At 36.2% G+C, this 17,073-nt stretch overlaps 1 protein-coding gene across 1 annotated transcript in view; it reads left to right on the forward strand.

The window, feature by feature from the left end:
• Positions 1 to 736: 736 nt before the first annotated feature.
• Positions 737 to 17,073, forward strand: part of C8A (complement C8 alpha chain) — a 33,745-nt gene continuing 17,408 nt past the window's right edge. The window contains exons 1-7 of the mRNA XM_015815036.2: positions 737 to 852; positions 4,369 to 4,462; positions 5,784 to 5,928; positions 6,997 to 7,135; positions 11,984 to 12,173; positions 14,650 to 14,850; positions 16,165 to 16,405. Coding sequence (XP_015670522.2) covers positions 737 to 852; positions 4,369 to 4,462; positions 5,784 to 5,928; positions 6,997 to 7,135; positions 11,984 to 12,173; positions 14,650 to 14,850; positions 16,165 to 16,405 — 1,126 coding nt within the window. The remainder of the gene's footprint in view (positions 853 to 4,368; positions 4,463 to 5,783; positions 5,929 to 6,996; positions 7,136 to 11,983; positions 12,174 to 14,649; positions 14,851 to 16,164; positions 16,406 to 17,073) is intronic.

Raw genomic sequence — 17,073 nt, forward strand, 5'->3', positions numbered from 1 at the left:
AAGTTGGGGAGACCATGCCTCTAATTACCCATTACAGAGAAACAATCAGATGGTATATTTTTGTCTCCTACTTGCAAGCACCACGAAGTCATCTGTGTGGTATGATTCAACATATCATAGGTCTGTCTGACTTGTACATATATATCCGATGAATGCATTGCTACATATGGCCAGGTTTTTTTTTCTAGTCAAATTTACACCTGTCAAAATAGTGTTAATATTAGTGATAACCAGTATCTATATCTGGAAACATCCCATATGTTAAATGTTGCACTTGGAAAAAAGGGAAAACCATTGGAATAAAATTTATGTTCTTGATTGTTTTGACTTTCTCTTCAATAATGCTGTCCTTAACTCCTAAATATCACAACCGCATGTAGATATAACAAACTGTAATTATGTTCACGTTCTTATACCTTTCTAACATAGGGACTTCATAACAAAGAGTTCAGTTCTACTAACCAAACTTAATGGACTTTGGCATGAACATAAAAGCTTGTTTAAATATGTCCATCTATCTTGAAATGTCTGCCATTGAGAATACAGTCTGGTTGAGTTTTTTTTCCTCCCCATTTTGTTTGTTTTTCTTTTTGTCAATGATTCACAGTACCAAAGAGCATTCGAGACACAAAACACACTCTAAAGAAAAAAGAAAAAAACTAGATCACTCCTAAGTAGGTACTCAAAGGTTTTCAAACCAAAAAAAATGAAAAGCACTTGGTTTCGCTAAAAGAAAATGAAGATCCACCCAAATAAGATACTTTTTCCTATAATTCTCTCCATAGCTTACTTGCTATTATGTCCGAATACAGATGCGGCACAGAGTAAGCTAACCGGATTGCCTTCCCAGAGGTAAGTCTATCTCCATGTAATTTAAGATACTATCTGTCATATAGAAATTGCTATCTGGTCAGTGCATCAATTCAAACTCGCATATGAGCCATGTGGGTACTATTATCTTAAAGCACCTAACAAAAAATGGTTGATACTATTGACCCATCACTATGGAGCAGTAACACAAATCATTCTGTGAATCTCATAATTACATCTGTTTAAGACATTTCCTCCTGAGCCATAATTTGTTTTTCAGACAATTCTGTTCTTCATTCCATGCATGCTGCATCAAAACAAACTTGTAGCCATATTATTTAACAATGCATTTGATGGATATTCTATATAATTTTGCAGTGGTTAAAAAAAGGGGCACACACTTATGCTAATATCCTCAAAGTTAAACTCCATTAAATTCTGTGGAACTTAGTTCCAAGTAAAAATATATGGGGCATTTCCCTTAATTTGAAAGCTTGTTCAAGGAATCCTTACTGAATCTAAATGAAGAACAGAATGTTTTTATGCTAGATAAAGCGATCACATCAAACAAGGGAAAAATGTAATGAAGGTGAACGTCAAACATTTTTGGAAGAGAGAAAGCAAGAATACTATGTTTGGATTATTAATATATTATTTCTGGATTTTCAGGCTTTATTTCTTTATTTCTGCAATAAGTACAGATGGCTTATTTTTGTCGTTGCATTCATCCACAGCACCCCCTTCCCAGCCAAATGTTTAGTAATTTTAGCACTTTCTGCTCTGCGCAAGCAACAGCACAGAGCAAAAAGTGGAGAGGGGAGAACAAAAATAAGCAATTAGATTTAAAACTAAAAATAAAAAATGATTCTCTCTAGCTGCCTGGTTCTGAAATTGAAATTGACCTATAGAAATAGTGATGTATGATCAAGTACAGCCCACTGGTTTCTTTACATACATCTCCTGGACTTTAGAGTAACATTTTTTCCAGCTTTGGAAGAATTCTGTCATTGTTCTAATTATTATTAGTCTTCCTCCCTACAAAAAATAAACTTTCTATGTAAAATGTCTGCTTGCCATCTGAAATTGTGGATCACAGCCTGTCATATTAAATTTGCTGGTCTTCAAGGTGCCAAAGCACCTTACATTCTCCTAGTCTGTCAGTCATAATGATAATAGAAGGTAAGTGATAATGACAGGTTCTGTGTTAGCAATGTGACAATAACGAGCATTGCTCAGAGCTTCTCCTTCAATAAATAATCAAATTGGATGTATCTTATTAAGGAATACATTGGATATAGATCAGTTTCCTATTTCATCCTATGCTCTTTCTAGAGAACATACCCTAAAGAAATTCACACACCGGCCAGGAAGGTTTGAATCATTGAAAAAAATATATCAGAAAACAAAAGGGCTAAGTAGCTATTTGAGTTGAGGGACATTTACTCTGATAATAAAGTAATATTGCTCCAAGAAACAATATCACTTTATTATCAGAATAACCCAAGAAGCTACTTTTTATCATGTCAAATAACTTGTTCAGGATTTTGTCTACTCTGCCAGGAAGAAGCTGCCCAGAATCTAAACTAGAGATCTTTAGCAAGATTGTCTTAACTTCGGAGTTTATGTTATTTTGGATCAAAAGTGACTTTGGAGTAGATGCTCCAAGAAGTATGGGGTTCCAAGTGAAAACCTGAATTTGTTTTCTTTGAATTTATATTACTAAGAGTTTTTTTCCCCCCAAGAGCAATGAGATGCACACAATTCTGAATCAGAGAGGAGCATATATTTGTGTTTAATTAATATACAAGGATGTTTAATCAAATATAAATTAATTCATGTAAGTATAATTATATTTAATTAAGTATTCAGAAAAACAAAATTAGGGATAATAGTATGCATTTTATAGTTTCTCTGTTTTAGCACATCAAAAGTTATTATTTTGTAGCAACTTTTGAAGGATTCTGAATCCCACAACATTTTCAAGTGATTGCCTGCTTCCTTGGGGCCTTTGGCAGTGGCCTTCAATTTGACAGGAAATTCTGGGGGTCTTCTATACTGATCTATAGTTCTTCCAATACCAATTGATTTTTTAAATTTTTTGTCAAAGTATAAAAGCTGTTGCTTATATAGTATTTCATGCAAGGGGAGGAGAAAGGTACAAAGGTAACTAAGAGCTGCATTTGTAGCTTGTCAAAGAACACAACCCTGCAGCTTCATATACATCCACATTCATCTGCACATACTCTCACTGTTAAGTAATTAGCTCTAATTTTGAATTCAGTCTGATTGTTACATAACACATGTTTCTTTGGAGGAAATAATAATGGGAATTTGTTATCTATCCAGCTTTCCCAAGGTTGTGCAAGTCTTAATTGGCCTGGATCTGGAGAATGTTGTAGGTTACCATGGCATAGAAAGGCTTAAGTAATCATTACTAAAACATTTTTATGTTAAAATTCCTTTAATTCTGACTAACCTTGAAAACTATGTTAGATGTCATGTCTAATACTGTAAATAAGTGGACAGGAACAAGGCTGAGTGAGAAATGGTCCGTATCAGAGTGGACAATCCAGGAATCACATTTTTAAGAAGTTATTTTTAAGTCTCCAAGAGACACAGAAGCCATGGTGGTGACATGGTGATAAAACCAAAAGGAATATAATAGTTTTTTTTTAATCCTTTCTTAATTATGGGGATATGGTATTTTTGTTTTGTTTCAATGAAACCACTGTGAGAACTTCTGATTTTAGATAGGGCAAACTATGGACATACATCATTACTTCAAATATAACTCAGGTGTAGAGAAAATAAACAAGTATTTTCAAAGTGTGAATTTCTGTTACTAATTCAATTTTAGTATTATGATGCTGTAAGAAAGTACTTAGAAAAACAATCACGTTATTTACTGTATATTTATTTATTTGCTAATATTTATATCTCACTTTTGCTCCAGGACTTTACAGCACAGTACACAGCATATAATCCCTGCTCAACTTAATCCCACAAGTACTACCTTGGGAGGTAGTTTATTGAGAAAATGCTTCCAGACCATAATAATTTAGTGAATTTCTATCACTGAGGCTGAATGTAATTGTTATACTGTATGTTCGCTCTAGTATTGCCACCCTAAAAGGCATAACCAAGACGTGAACCTAGAATTTTCTAAAATAAATTTTGCTTGCAATGATGATAAAATAATTTTTCTTAAATAAACAATGTATATGGCCATTGACTTGTGGTTCAATCAAACAAAGCCAGATGAATTCCCTTTTCCCTGAACATAATAGAAGAGTGTAAGAGTGTAAAAAAACAACAACAAATTAAACAAAGATCTGTTTTCTGTCAGGGTGAAGACAAAACACAAGTCGGCAGCAAGCATCTGCACACAAGATTCCTTGAAATTAACCTACCCATGCTTGAGCGTGACACACTTAATAGATATTAAATCCAGCTCCATGTTGCAGTCAAGAGTATTCTATTGAAACTGCTTTCCACAGAGTAGATGTGCAAAATGACACTATTGTTCAGTATTGCTAATTATTTTCATTCTATTACAAGATCACAAAGACAAGCCGCGGGACCTCTTCCCATTGATTGTCACCTGAGCACATGGTCACAATGGACACAATGCTTTCCTTGCCAAGAAAAACGAGTAAGGGGTTCCATTCTTATACATTCAACTGTCTTCTTGCTATATTTTGCTTGCAATGATGGTAAAAACATAAATCAGTATAGGGACAATATCCAACCCCATGGCCAAAAAAATAAATAAAAAAAAATCCAAAAAACAAAAACCCAGATTTAGACTGAATGAAGGACTTTGAAAACCATGTAATTCTGTTCTGTTTTGGATTGAGTCTAATGTGCTGCTCTGAACAATGAACCAAGATGCCAGAAAAGAACGTAGGAAGTACTTTGCTGGGTGTGTTTGTGTGGGTGTTCATATACACGCTTGCATGTATGCCTTGGAGTCAATGTTGACTCCTGGCAACTGCCTGAACTAGTCCCTGCAGTTTTCTTAGCAAAATTTCAGAAGTGCTTTGCCATTGCCATTGGCTGAGAGAGTCATCTAGTTGGCTTCATGTCAAGGATAGGATTAAAACTCACATCTCCTGGTTTCTAGTCTCATACCTTAACTACTACACTAAAACTGTCTCTCTTTGCTGGATTGATGCACTATATATCTATATATTTATGTGCTAGTCGTTTCATTTATATTATGCCCAATCTGCCTAGTACTCCTGGCAGTTTATAGCCATGGACAACAGTTAAGATGTTCAGGTAATGTAATGAACAACTAGGTAGTTACAAATACCTGACAATGCAATTTACATTAATAATAGTGTAAAATTATTATCATATAAACAATCATGATAATGATATTGCTGTGGAGCAATCATAACCTTAAATAATGTATTATGGCAATGTTACTCACTACTAAATGCAATCAAGAAGACCTCCCTCTTAACTAACCTCTGGAGCATTGTAATGGGACAAGCTTTACCTCCAAGAAAAAGCTGTTTTGTAAAGCTGAGACTGCAGAAAAGTGTGGCTTCATTTCACAAAAATGAAGTATAAAGAGCAATTTCATATGCACCAATTGTTTATATAGAATTCCAAGTCATGAAAAACTGGTCCCAGTTATTTGCGGGTTGATGCAGAGTTATTTTTCCTTCTTGAAACCAAAGAGCGATTGGATTTGAAAAAAGGCCCTGCAATTTATGTTGACTGCAATCAGGCTTTACCTCTGTTGTTTTTTTTTAAATTATCTCTGAATGTTTCATCACCACATACTGCAAGCTGTGCTTTAAGTAATTTCCACTGTATTGAGAAACACTCAATTAGTTCTACATTTTTAATGGCTACATAATTAATGCTTCCCCTTCTTGGGTGAAATTATTTTGTGGGAGTCTAAATGTTTAACTCCACATTTTTTATGAATTTGTATATAACTATTTTAATGCACTCTACAGTTCAGATCAAGGCAACTGGTACAACCAGCCAAATATGAAGGGAGAATATGTACTGGTAATATCTGGGACAGAGAAGCATGTGAACCAAGAGAATCATGTGATGTGGAACAAAGCTGTGGAAATGACTTTCAGTGTCAGGAGACAGGTGAGTCTGGTTCCATTTCAATCTTTCTCAATCTGATGCTCTTTGCATATGTTCAGTTTCTATAATTTCCATTAAATGAGGCACTGGTGCCTAGAGGTGACCAGTCTTGAAAAAGACAGTGATGGTGAAATTACTTTGAAGACAGATTTTTGTTGTTTGCTGTTGAAATGAGAGCAAAGAATAAAAACTTTATGTTTAATTTTTGTACACTTCATAATCTAGTTCAGTGATGATGAACTTTTTGGGCCTAAATTGACTTTGTTGATGAAAAATTCAATCCAATTCAGACAATGTTGTCTTTCTGTTGACAGACCTGTGGCGCCCACTAGAGGCAGCTACAGGCTGAAGGAGGCCTTCATTCTTGAAGCGGCTTTGGAGAATGCTAGCATGGCCAGTGCAGCCTCCGAATACTGCACAAAAGCACACCCCATTCTTGTATGATTTCCAGACACTCCGGAAGTTGCACAATTGCATGACCCTTGATTTTTCAGAGGGTCTAGAGCACACTTATTTTCATGTGATTCCTTCAGCCTCCAAAAATCAGACAAAAATGGTGTGCTTTTGACAATAGTCGTATTAGGGTGTTTTAGTCACCCAAAACATTGTGCAGTGTCACTTTTGACACACATGGCATAGCTTCACCATCACTGCTCTAGTTCATTCCTTAGTACTGAGCCATAATATTACTGGTTTTCTTTTGGCTTAGCATTATATATGTGCAGGCCCATTTATATAAGTGCTAATTTGTTATTAGCATAATATATATGTCAGGATATTATGATTTGGTCACAGGCCACAGTTAAACAACCTAGCTTAACATTATGTGCAAAGTCCAATGTTTCTTAGCAACCTAGATGTACTTCTTCCGAAAAGGAGCAGCTATTGAACTTACGATACTCTTCATAAACACCTTTGGCTTATGTCGAAGGTGTTAAAGTGTAAGGTGAGCAAGAATGTGAAAAATCTGTCCCAAATTATTTTTATGGATCTGTGGAAAAGACCTTTAAATCCAACTTTAGACCAAGCAGAGATTCCAGAAATAGATATATAACAATATTTGTATTTCAGGGCGCTGCATTAAACGTCACCTAGTATGCAATGGAGAGCTGGACTGCAGGGATGGATCTGATGAAGCTGAGTGTGATGATGCTGTAAGTACATGTGAATATCCAGATCCAGTCCCAGGAATTGAACGAGTTTCAAGTGGGTAAGTTGAATTTGTTCTCCCTAGATCATGCTTTTTTTTTTTTTTTTTTTTAAATCAAATAGAACCAAAAATCTTACTTCCGGTTTTGGTAAGTTTGCTTCCAGTATGAAAATGTTTTCAATTTTTCTACCTCCTTCTCTTGGTGTCTGTGAATTTAGAATTTATTCTGATGTTGTATAAAATAGTTGCAAGGTGGATGCCCAGCCTTGCTCCTATAAAAACCCCAATGGAAGGAATTTCCTTTATGGGATTTAGGTTGCTGACTGTTTAAGATAGGGTCCCTAACCCCTGGACAGTGGACTGCTATCGGCCTGCAGCCCATTGGGAACCAAAGTGACGGGTGACCATGCAAAGTTTCTTTTGCACATGCACAGGATTTGTGTTGTGTGTGTGTGTGAAACCATTCCTTCCTCCACACCACTGAAGCCACTGCTGCTACCAGTCTGTGGGACCTAAGAGATTGGAGATCCCTGATTGAAGAGATGACTGCATAAGGAAAAACAATACATTCAAATATGCCCTTTGGCCATTTCCCAGCTATACACAAGATCTCTTATCCCACTCATCAACATTTCCGTGGCAAGCCAAAATGTTGTTCCTCATCAAATTAAGAAGTAGTTGAAAAATTTCAGATTTTTTAAATAGAACAGCATTATTTTTTTCTGCTTCATTTACATAAATGCCAGAAAAATGTTTATTTTTATCCATCATATTGTGCTATATTCTGAAATGAACATTTTAGAACGCAACCAAGTTAGGATAGAGACTTTATAAATACCATAGGAATAGATTCTTCATCTAATCGGTTCTATAATAGTTCACTTTGGCAAGAAGCCATTACATCAAGTTTAAAAATAGACTATATTCTCTAGATAAATAAAAGTTTACCTGGTTTTTCATTGTGTTTTAAATACTGAGAATTATTCAGTGCATCTACATCATCCTTTCATCTGGGAGAAAATGTCTCTCTGTCTTTAAGACCAAACACTGTTTTGACAGCTTATCATCCTCACAGCACTCATAAACTCCTTTAAAAAGAAGTCTGATGTTTATAATTTACTAAAATTATTAGCAATACAATAATAATGGCCAAAAGACAAATATTATGAGTTTGACAACGCAGCATCTGTATGGTTTGTGCCATCTGTCCTTAGTAGGCTATACAGGATTACGCAAGGACAGAAGGGTTTATAGAAAATGCACAAATATATGCAAATAATTGGAAAAATTAGTGATATTAATAAAGGAAGGACCCTGAAAAAGAGGACAGAATTTGAAATACTTATGCAGAGCCAATGTCATTTTAAAGATGTATCTACATATTTGTATTCATATATGTCACAGAGACAGAACAAATTTTAAAAATTGTAGGATAGAATGATATAAAACTTCAAAGAAGGAAGGAAAGGAAGAAAAGAAAGAGCGGGGTGGGGGGAGAAGGCAGCTATTAGGATACTTTTTCCTATATTTTTTCTTCATTATTTTATCTCTTTTGCCTTTAAAAAAAACTTTAACCAAACTTTTTATAACCATATTTTCATCTCTCGCTAACGTAAAGTTCATTTTATGCATGCATTCTTTTCATTTTTCTTTCTTTTCCCCTTTTTGTTGTTTGTTTTACTTAATTAAAAGTATAAAATAAAGAATACACAAAAATAGGTTTGGGAAATAATCTGGCCACAACCTCTTGAGCTACTACTTATAAGCAATTCGATATAGATTAACACTGATGATGTTACGTAGTTTAGATAATGAAACATCTGCAAGGAAACAACCAAACTCAGAGAGCACCAAGGAGCTTCATTTCAACCCCAAGCTACAAATATTCTCCTTTATTGTTACCATTCTTTACGTCTGTCCTGCCGTGGGGAAATCGTGTGCCTTGTTTCTATTGTTTGGATCACCCCCTTGGTGCCACTAATGCCTCCCTGTCCGATGGTGCACAAACAGCCCAAGAGCCCAGTGGTTCAAACCTAAAGGTTAATCCTATAGTTGCAATTGTAGAACCAAACACAAGACAGCTAGGAAAGTTCCTCAGCTATTACCAAGTTACAGCACAGGTAGTCCTGAACTTACAAACACATTTGGGACCAGAATTTCCATTGCCAAGCAAGGTGGCTGCATCTGATTTTTTTTTTTTTTGGCCACACTTCTTAAGCAAATCACTGAACTTAATTATATCACACAACCGTTAAGTGAATCCAGCTTTCCCATTGACTTGTTTGAACCCGGCTGGGAAGGTCACAAATAGTGATCACGTGACCCAGGATTCTATCATAAGTAAATGCCAGGTTGCCAAGTGCCCAAATTTTGATCATGTAATCATGAGGATGCTGTCATGGTTGCAGGTGCAAGGACTGACCCTAAGTCACTTTTTTCAATGCCTCTGCAACTTCGGTCACTAAACGAAAAGTTGCAAGTTGAGGACTACTTTTATTTTAGGTTAACTATAACCAGTTGCTTATAAGTGACAGCTGCAACTAGGGGAAAGGTGTTGGCATAGCTGCAATTTCAAGGAAACTTGACGTTTAAGGAACAAAAATGGACTTCTGTGCATGTCTGTCAAAGAAGAGAAGGAAAAAGATATTGCAGCTACGGGATACGAAGATGACATACTGTGGGTTTTATTTATTTATTTATTTTTAATAGTATTTTTATTAATTATCCAATTTTACATTTAGGTATTTAAAAAGCAACGTGGTGGCTGGGTTCATCAGTAGTTCAGTAACATACAAAAATCTTTAGTACAAATCTCAAACTACAACCTCAAATATTTCCTCTCTTTTTCCCTTAATATCTACTATTTCATGTTTAAGCTAATACAGTTCTTATTATATCAACTAAATAAAAACATCATTATTACATTTATCAATAAATGTTTAGCTTATACATATCTTAATTACTTTTATATTCAATCTTTACATTCAATCAATGTCTTGTTATTAGTTTTTCCCAATTTTAGTTTCCCATCAATATTCAAATTTAACATTTGATATTTATAATTTCCAGGTTTTAGGTAACCAAAGTTTCCTTTATTTCAATTCATAACCGAATCTGATATTCAAAATACACATCTTATCTATTTGAGTATAATCTTGTTCTATTTCCTAAAAGTTATCTTTCCCCCCATCTTACATCATCTAATTAATAATACAGTATCCCCTTTAATAAATCAAAACCTGTTTATATATATTGTCTGAGTTAATCAATAAATCAAACATATTAATATTTTTTTTCTTTTGAGTCTAATTTTTAAGTATTAAACAAATAGCATCCTTATTTTCAACTAATTTCCAAATGTTTAAAATTTTCCTTATCTCAACTTCTCTCTTTGACCCTCTAATTAGTAATATGAATTCCCCTCTGGTAAATCAAAACCCCAATTTTCTTCAGCCTTATTCTAGCTTTCTTTCTTTGCCAACTAGCCTTCCCTGTCAATGCTTTTAAATCATCAAATAGATCTCCCTCTATTATTATATATATTGTTTTGAATAAGAGAGACCATTTAGTTGCCATTTTTTTGGTAGGGCTAGTCCATTTGTATTCCTTAAATCGTCTCCCTATTATTCCAAATCCCCATAATTGACCTGGTATGTTTATCTTCCATTCATTCTGTTCTTCTTCTTGCTCCTCAAATTTCTTCTGATTTATATAGAAAGTCTTTTCCATTTTCAGTGTTGTCAGTCCCTTTTCTGAATATTCCATTGACTGTATTTGTTGGTCAATTGAGTCCTCTGTCTTAGTATTTGATTGTCCCACTTCTTCTGTTACCTTCTGCATTGTTAGTTCTTTAGTTGTAGTTGGAATTTGGGTTTGTATATCTAAGCTGACATATTGTTCTTTTCTGTAACATCCTATTTCGTCACAAGCTGAAAGGATGGTTTCATATATTGCTTTCAACATGGAAATAATCTTTTCCTGGTCTTCATCCATCTTCTCTTAATGGTGCATTAAGTTGAGGACTTTGAAGTCAGATGATAAAAATAATTTTATAGCTGGGTATGGGACCTCTGTTTCATGTGTTTGTAGGTAGTCTTTATAGTAAAAGTCATTTGTCAAGTAAAATTTTATAATCCAAGGTATTTCATCATCACAAATAATGACCAATATTCCTCAGATAAAAAAGTAGGAAGGCAATTCCCCATATAAAGCTCTAAAAATCAATAAAGGTTAACATTCATAGTTCAAGGAGGCCAGCCATGCCACCCAGAAGTTCTCTTTATTGCTGAACTTCTCACAGGTGGTGTTTATCAAAGTTAAAAGAGTCTTATCTGTAGTCTGGGCTTCAAGCCAAGTCTCCTTTAGGCAATAACAAGTTGTAATACCAAGCTTTGCCACAAAATGTCACCGATGCCGCTTAAGGTTTTTAAGTCCAAAATTTTTATAGTCCTTTTTCCAATTTTATTTCTTATAGATAAAAACAAAAGTGTTCAGTAAAAATAAGAAGACTTTTTGGTTTATATTCATACAACTGCACCCTGAAGACAATAATGCCATAAAAGTGTGCAAAGAATAAAAAAGTAAATGTGAACAATTGTCACATTTCATGCACTCAGTATTAAAAAGGCCTTCATTCTAATCTGCTTTGGTGCAAACTGAGAAATTTTACAACTTGTACCAGTTTATTGTGTTGTCATCTATGTGTCTAGTCAGAAATAAAAATCAATTACACATATTTAGAAGTAAGGAAATAGAGAATCACAGCTTTAATCAGCTTGCCTCTGAATCACTCCCCAGATTTCTTTTTTTTTTAGAGAGAGTTTCTAGGATGCTTAAAAAGTGGAACATCTTTGCCACAGAACACACCAACACTGCTTACCTATCTGCCTTTCTTTTTCTTTATTAAAGATTCAACATCCTTACACAAAAGCCAGCACTGTTAGTCTATGACCCTAAGTACTTTGGAGGCCAGTGTGAAACTGTTTATAATGGAGAATGGCGAGAGCTGAAGTATGATTCGACATGTGAACATTTGTATTATGGGGATGATGAGAAATATTTTCGAAGGTCCTACAATCTTCACTTCTATCAATTTCTAGTAAGTGTGTGGGCGTATGTGTGTGCTTAATGTTAAGGATTCAATAGCACTGGATCTATGCAAGGAAAGATCTAATGCAGTAGAGTTACACGTTGAATGGTATTAGGCAAGTTCATTGCTTGGAGTTATATAAAAAAAGCATCATCAATATAATCTAAGACACTAAGAAGAAGACCTATTCTGGATTGATTGATTTTAAGTGAGATAATGATCTATTCATGAGTATTTGTTTGCTTCTAATGTGGTAACTGAGGCCAGCATTTGGTCCCCTACTGCTGAGGCCAGAATGGAAACTCTGAATGACCTATTGCAGGAATCAAATCAGTTTTCTGCCTTGTGCAATTTCACCTAAAGTACTGCAAAGTCTAGCCTATTAGCAACATTGTGGCTTTGTGTACTATTAGATCCAGGTGCAGTGTAGTATCGCTTTATTCTGCACTTGGAATACTGCATCTAGTTTTGGCCAACACAGTACAAAAAAAGATGTTGAGACTCTAGAAAGTGTGTGGAGAAGAGCAACAAAGATAATTAAGGGATTGGAGGCTAAACCGTACGATGAACAGTTGTTAGAACTGGGAATGTCTAATGAAGAGAAGGACTAGAAGGTGACATGATAGCAGTCTTCCAATATTTGAGAGGCTGTCACAGAGACGAAGAGGTCAACACATTCTCCAAAGCACCTCAGGGTAGGTAAGGGATGGAAGCTCAACAAAGAGAGGTCCAACCTAGAACTAAGGATAAATTTCCTGACAGTGAGGACAAAATCAGTGGAACAGCTTGCCTACAGAAGTTGTGGGTGCTGCATCACTGGGGGGTTTTAAGAAAAGATTGGACAACCATCTGTCTGAAGTGATATAGAGCTCCCTGCCTGAGCAGGGGGTTAGACTAATAGATCTCCATGGTTCCTTCCAACTCTGTTACTCTATATTCTCATCAATATATCACCCAGATTTGTAGACATGTGAATATGCAACGGGCCTTTAATTCCAAGTTCAGGGGAAGATTAGCAGTATATATAGAGACTGGGAATGAGGTGGGGCAGGGGCATCTACAATAAGGATAAAATTTCAAAATGGTGTTTACAACCTCTCTCTCTCTCTCTCTCTCTCTCTCTCTCTCTCTCTCTCTCTCTCTCTCTCTCTCTCTCACACACACACACACACACAAACACATCTATCTGTCTGTCTGTCTGTCTATCGTCTATCTATCTATCTATCTATCTATCTATCTATCTATCTATCTATCTATCTATCTATCTATCTATCTATCTATCTATCTATCTACATACCTACATACCTACATACCTACTCTATCTATCTATCTATCTGTCTGTCTGTCTGTCTGTCTGTCTGTCTGTCTGCCTGCCTGCCTGCCTGCCTGCCTGCCTGCCTGCCTGCCTGCCTGCCTGCCTGCCTGCCTGCCTGCCTGTCTGTCTGTCTATCTATCTATCTTCATCATCATCTATCTAACTATCTATAAAATGTATTTGCCATCTATCTCATATCCAACAACTCTGGGTGGCTTACAATATAAAAACATTGGAAAACATTAAAATCATCTATTGTAAAAAACACAGCTGATAAAAACATTAACAGATAAAACCATGAGCACAAGTTGGCAAAGAAAAGAGCTGGACACAAGGACGTGGCATAGAATTTTAATTAGTTAACCACTTCCAGTATTAAGCTCTCCCATTGGGTCCCCAACCCATCTGGCAGAGCCAGGTCTTAAGGCTCTTATGAAACATCAGGAGGGTCCTGCACTCCCATTTTTATGGGGCTTTGATCACGTAGCTGCTACCACTATCTTGAGCCCTGGTGGTGCAGTGGTTAGAATGCAGCAACGCAGACAAACTCTGCCCTCAGTTTGGAATTTGATCCTGATGGGCTCAAGATTGACTCAGCTTTTCATCCTTTATATGCTGACATTGTAAACCTCCCAGAGAGTGCATAAAGCACTATGAGGAGGTATCTACTGTAAGTCTTAGTGCTATTGCTATTGCTGTCTTCAGATATTACCCCTCCAGAGGTCCCATCGAACCCCATAGTAGTTTGCATGCATATGTGTTCATTTAACAAAGGACTCTTTGTCACTTACCAAAGATTAATTCCAGAGTGGCCGACATCATCTGAATAACATTAAGACAATACCACATTGGCTGGCAGAAGCTAAAAAATGAAAGGGGTTGTCTTTTTGTTTATGCTGTCCCCAAATAGCTTAGAAATTGACCCTGCAAAGATTTCAGAGAGGATAAATTAGGTGTGCCTAGGCTGAAATTTGGAGCTTCTAGGGCAGGGGTGGGGAACTATGGCCCCTTTATGACCTGTGGACTTCAACTCCCAGAACTCCTGAGCCATCCATGCTCTGGGAATTGAAGTCCACAGGTCATAAAGGGGCCATAGTTCCCCACCCCTCTTCTACTAGGGCAAAAGAGAATCCATTGATGTTAATCCAACATATTATCTTTTCATTTCAGGCTCAGGCTGATACTGGTGTCTCTTCAGAATATTATGATGATTCTGCAGAGTTACTGAGGGCCATCAAAAAAGACACCTCTAGAAATGTTGGTTTTACAGTTGGCATAGGACCTGCTAGCGTTCCTGTGTCTCTGGAACTGGGCTTAACTTTATCAAAGGGTTCAGGGACCCTGAACAATTTTACTCAATACAAAGAAAAGGTAATACAACAGCAAAGCTCATCTTTCTCAATCCTTGTTGTTATTTTTTTTTAAATCAAATCACTCACATGTCCCTCTTGAACCAGGAATGCTCATATCTTAATTTATGTGTGTAATTGCACATGTGAGATGACCATCATTGCTATTGCTCTTATTGTGCTGAAGTAAAAAGAAGCATTATAATGGAGAATAAAATTATGAAAAATGTTGCATACTATTTCCCTCCAATCCTCCTTCCTTGATCTTAAATATATAAATGATAATGGTTGAAAAATATTTAGAATTATTCATCAGGCAACAGTTGTCAGAGAAAGTGTTCCAACAGCAAATCTGTCTTTCCTACATTAATTTAAGAAAACCGGAGTTGCAGGAAGCCATTATTTTGCTTATGATTTAGGAAAGCTTGGAAATCAAGAAATGTGAACAGCTTGGTGTTGTTCAGTTTTTAGAAGGCTTGTATAGGAACTGCTTACAACCCAGGACTTTGGAATAATTTGCTGAGGTTAGAGAAACAACTAAAGAGGGGTTTTTGCCAATGGGCCTGGGGATCCCAAAGTGGGATGGTCCTGTCAAGTGGCTCATTTGATTGTTTGACATTGAGGAGGTGGGTGGTAATAACTTTTTATATTGTATTTGTGTTGTTGTTGTTGTTTTATTTTTGTAAGCTGCCTGGAATCACTGAGAGTAAGTTGGGTGGCCACATAAATTGTCATAAATAAATAAATAAATAGATAGATAAATAGATAAATAAATAAATAAATTGAACTTTGCATATGATTATAAGACCATGTTTCAAAAACTCAGTTTAACTTGTTTCTGACTGCTAACTAGCTTTCTACTTACCTCCCAGAGACTTATACTCCCGGAGTATAATTTGTCACTGTCTGCTAACTGATTAGTTACTTATCTCCCATGCAAAAACTGGATACACAGGTAGTCCTCGACTTATAACAGTAACTGTTCAAAGTTACAACGGCACTGAAAGAAGTGATTGGTGACTATTTTTCATACCTACAACCCTCTCAGCAATCCCAAGGTCATGTGATCAAAATTAAGACGCTTGGCAACTGATTCATATTTATGATGGTTACAATCAATAGGGAAGCCAGAGTCACTTAACAACCATGTTATTAACTGAACAACTGCAGTGATTCACTTAACAACGGTGGCAAGGAAGGTCGTAAAATGGGGCAAAACTCACTTAACAAATGTCTCTCTTAGCAAACAGAAATTTTGAGCTCAATTGGGGTCGTAAGTTGAGGACTATCTGTAACTTCTGTCTGTCTGCTAACTAGCTATCTACTTACCTCCCAGAATGTAGGATTTATTAGAGCCAAAACCAAAGTACAAACAGCACGTTTCAAGATGAGACGTGATAATATATACTTGGATGAAGACATGTTGCAGTCTCTGATAGAGCTCCCAGAGGAATACAATTATGGGATGTACAGCAGATTTATTGATGATTATGGCACCCATTTCATGACATCTGGAACTATTGGAGGCATCTTTGAATACATCCTTGTTGTGAACAAAGACAAAATGACGAGCTCAGGTTTGCACGTTTATTTTATATACTGTTCAGTGAGGCACACCCATAGGCTTAAAGCCATTGGTTCAGGATTGGTATTTTATATTTCTATCTGAAAACGCTCCCTGCCCTCCAATTTACTATTAAAAAAAGATGCTAAAATGAAGGAATGGAGGACTGGGAAAGAAAAAGAAAATACAGATATAAAGTCTTAATATTTGATGGCCAGGCTGACTAGTACGGAGGAAGACATCTATTCTGCAGATCTATGTATGGAAATGTAATGCACATGGATAGCTGTACTAATGATTTTTATCTTTGCCAAAAGAGAAACAATGTTTCCAGGGATCTCACAGTGCAAAGTGCTCACCTGCCCTGTTTTATTATGTGTGGGAAAAGAGCACCCTTATTTACTTAATCTAGGCCACTACATTTATTTCCCTGAGACTGTCTTGCCTACATGAACCCAGAAGGCCTTGGAGTTGGCAGTCCAATAATCTTCTGCCTCTCTTTATTCTTGGAATTGTTCTGACCAGCTGCAACATTTTTTGGGGGGACATAACCCCCATAGATTCTGTCTGAATGCATTATGCCATGGCCATCAGTTGCAGATGTGAAGTATTTGTACTGCTATACTTTTACAGATCAGTTCAAGGCAATCCAGATTTGAATTACAGCATCTTAGTATAGAT

Source organism: Protobothrops mucrosquamatus, unplaced genomic scaffold, assembly GCF_001527695.2.
Source record: "Protobothrops mucrosquamatus isolate PMUCROS unplaced genomic scaffold, P.Mucros_1.0 scaffold304, whole genome shotgun sequence".
In the NCBI taxonomy this organism is placed as follows: Eukaryota; Metazoa; Chordata; class Lepidosauria; order Squamata; family Viperidae; genus Protobothrops; species Protobothrops mucrosquamatus.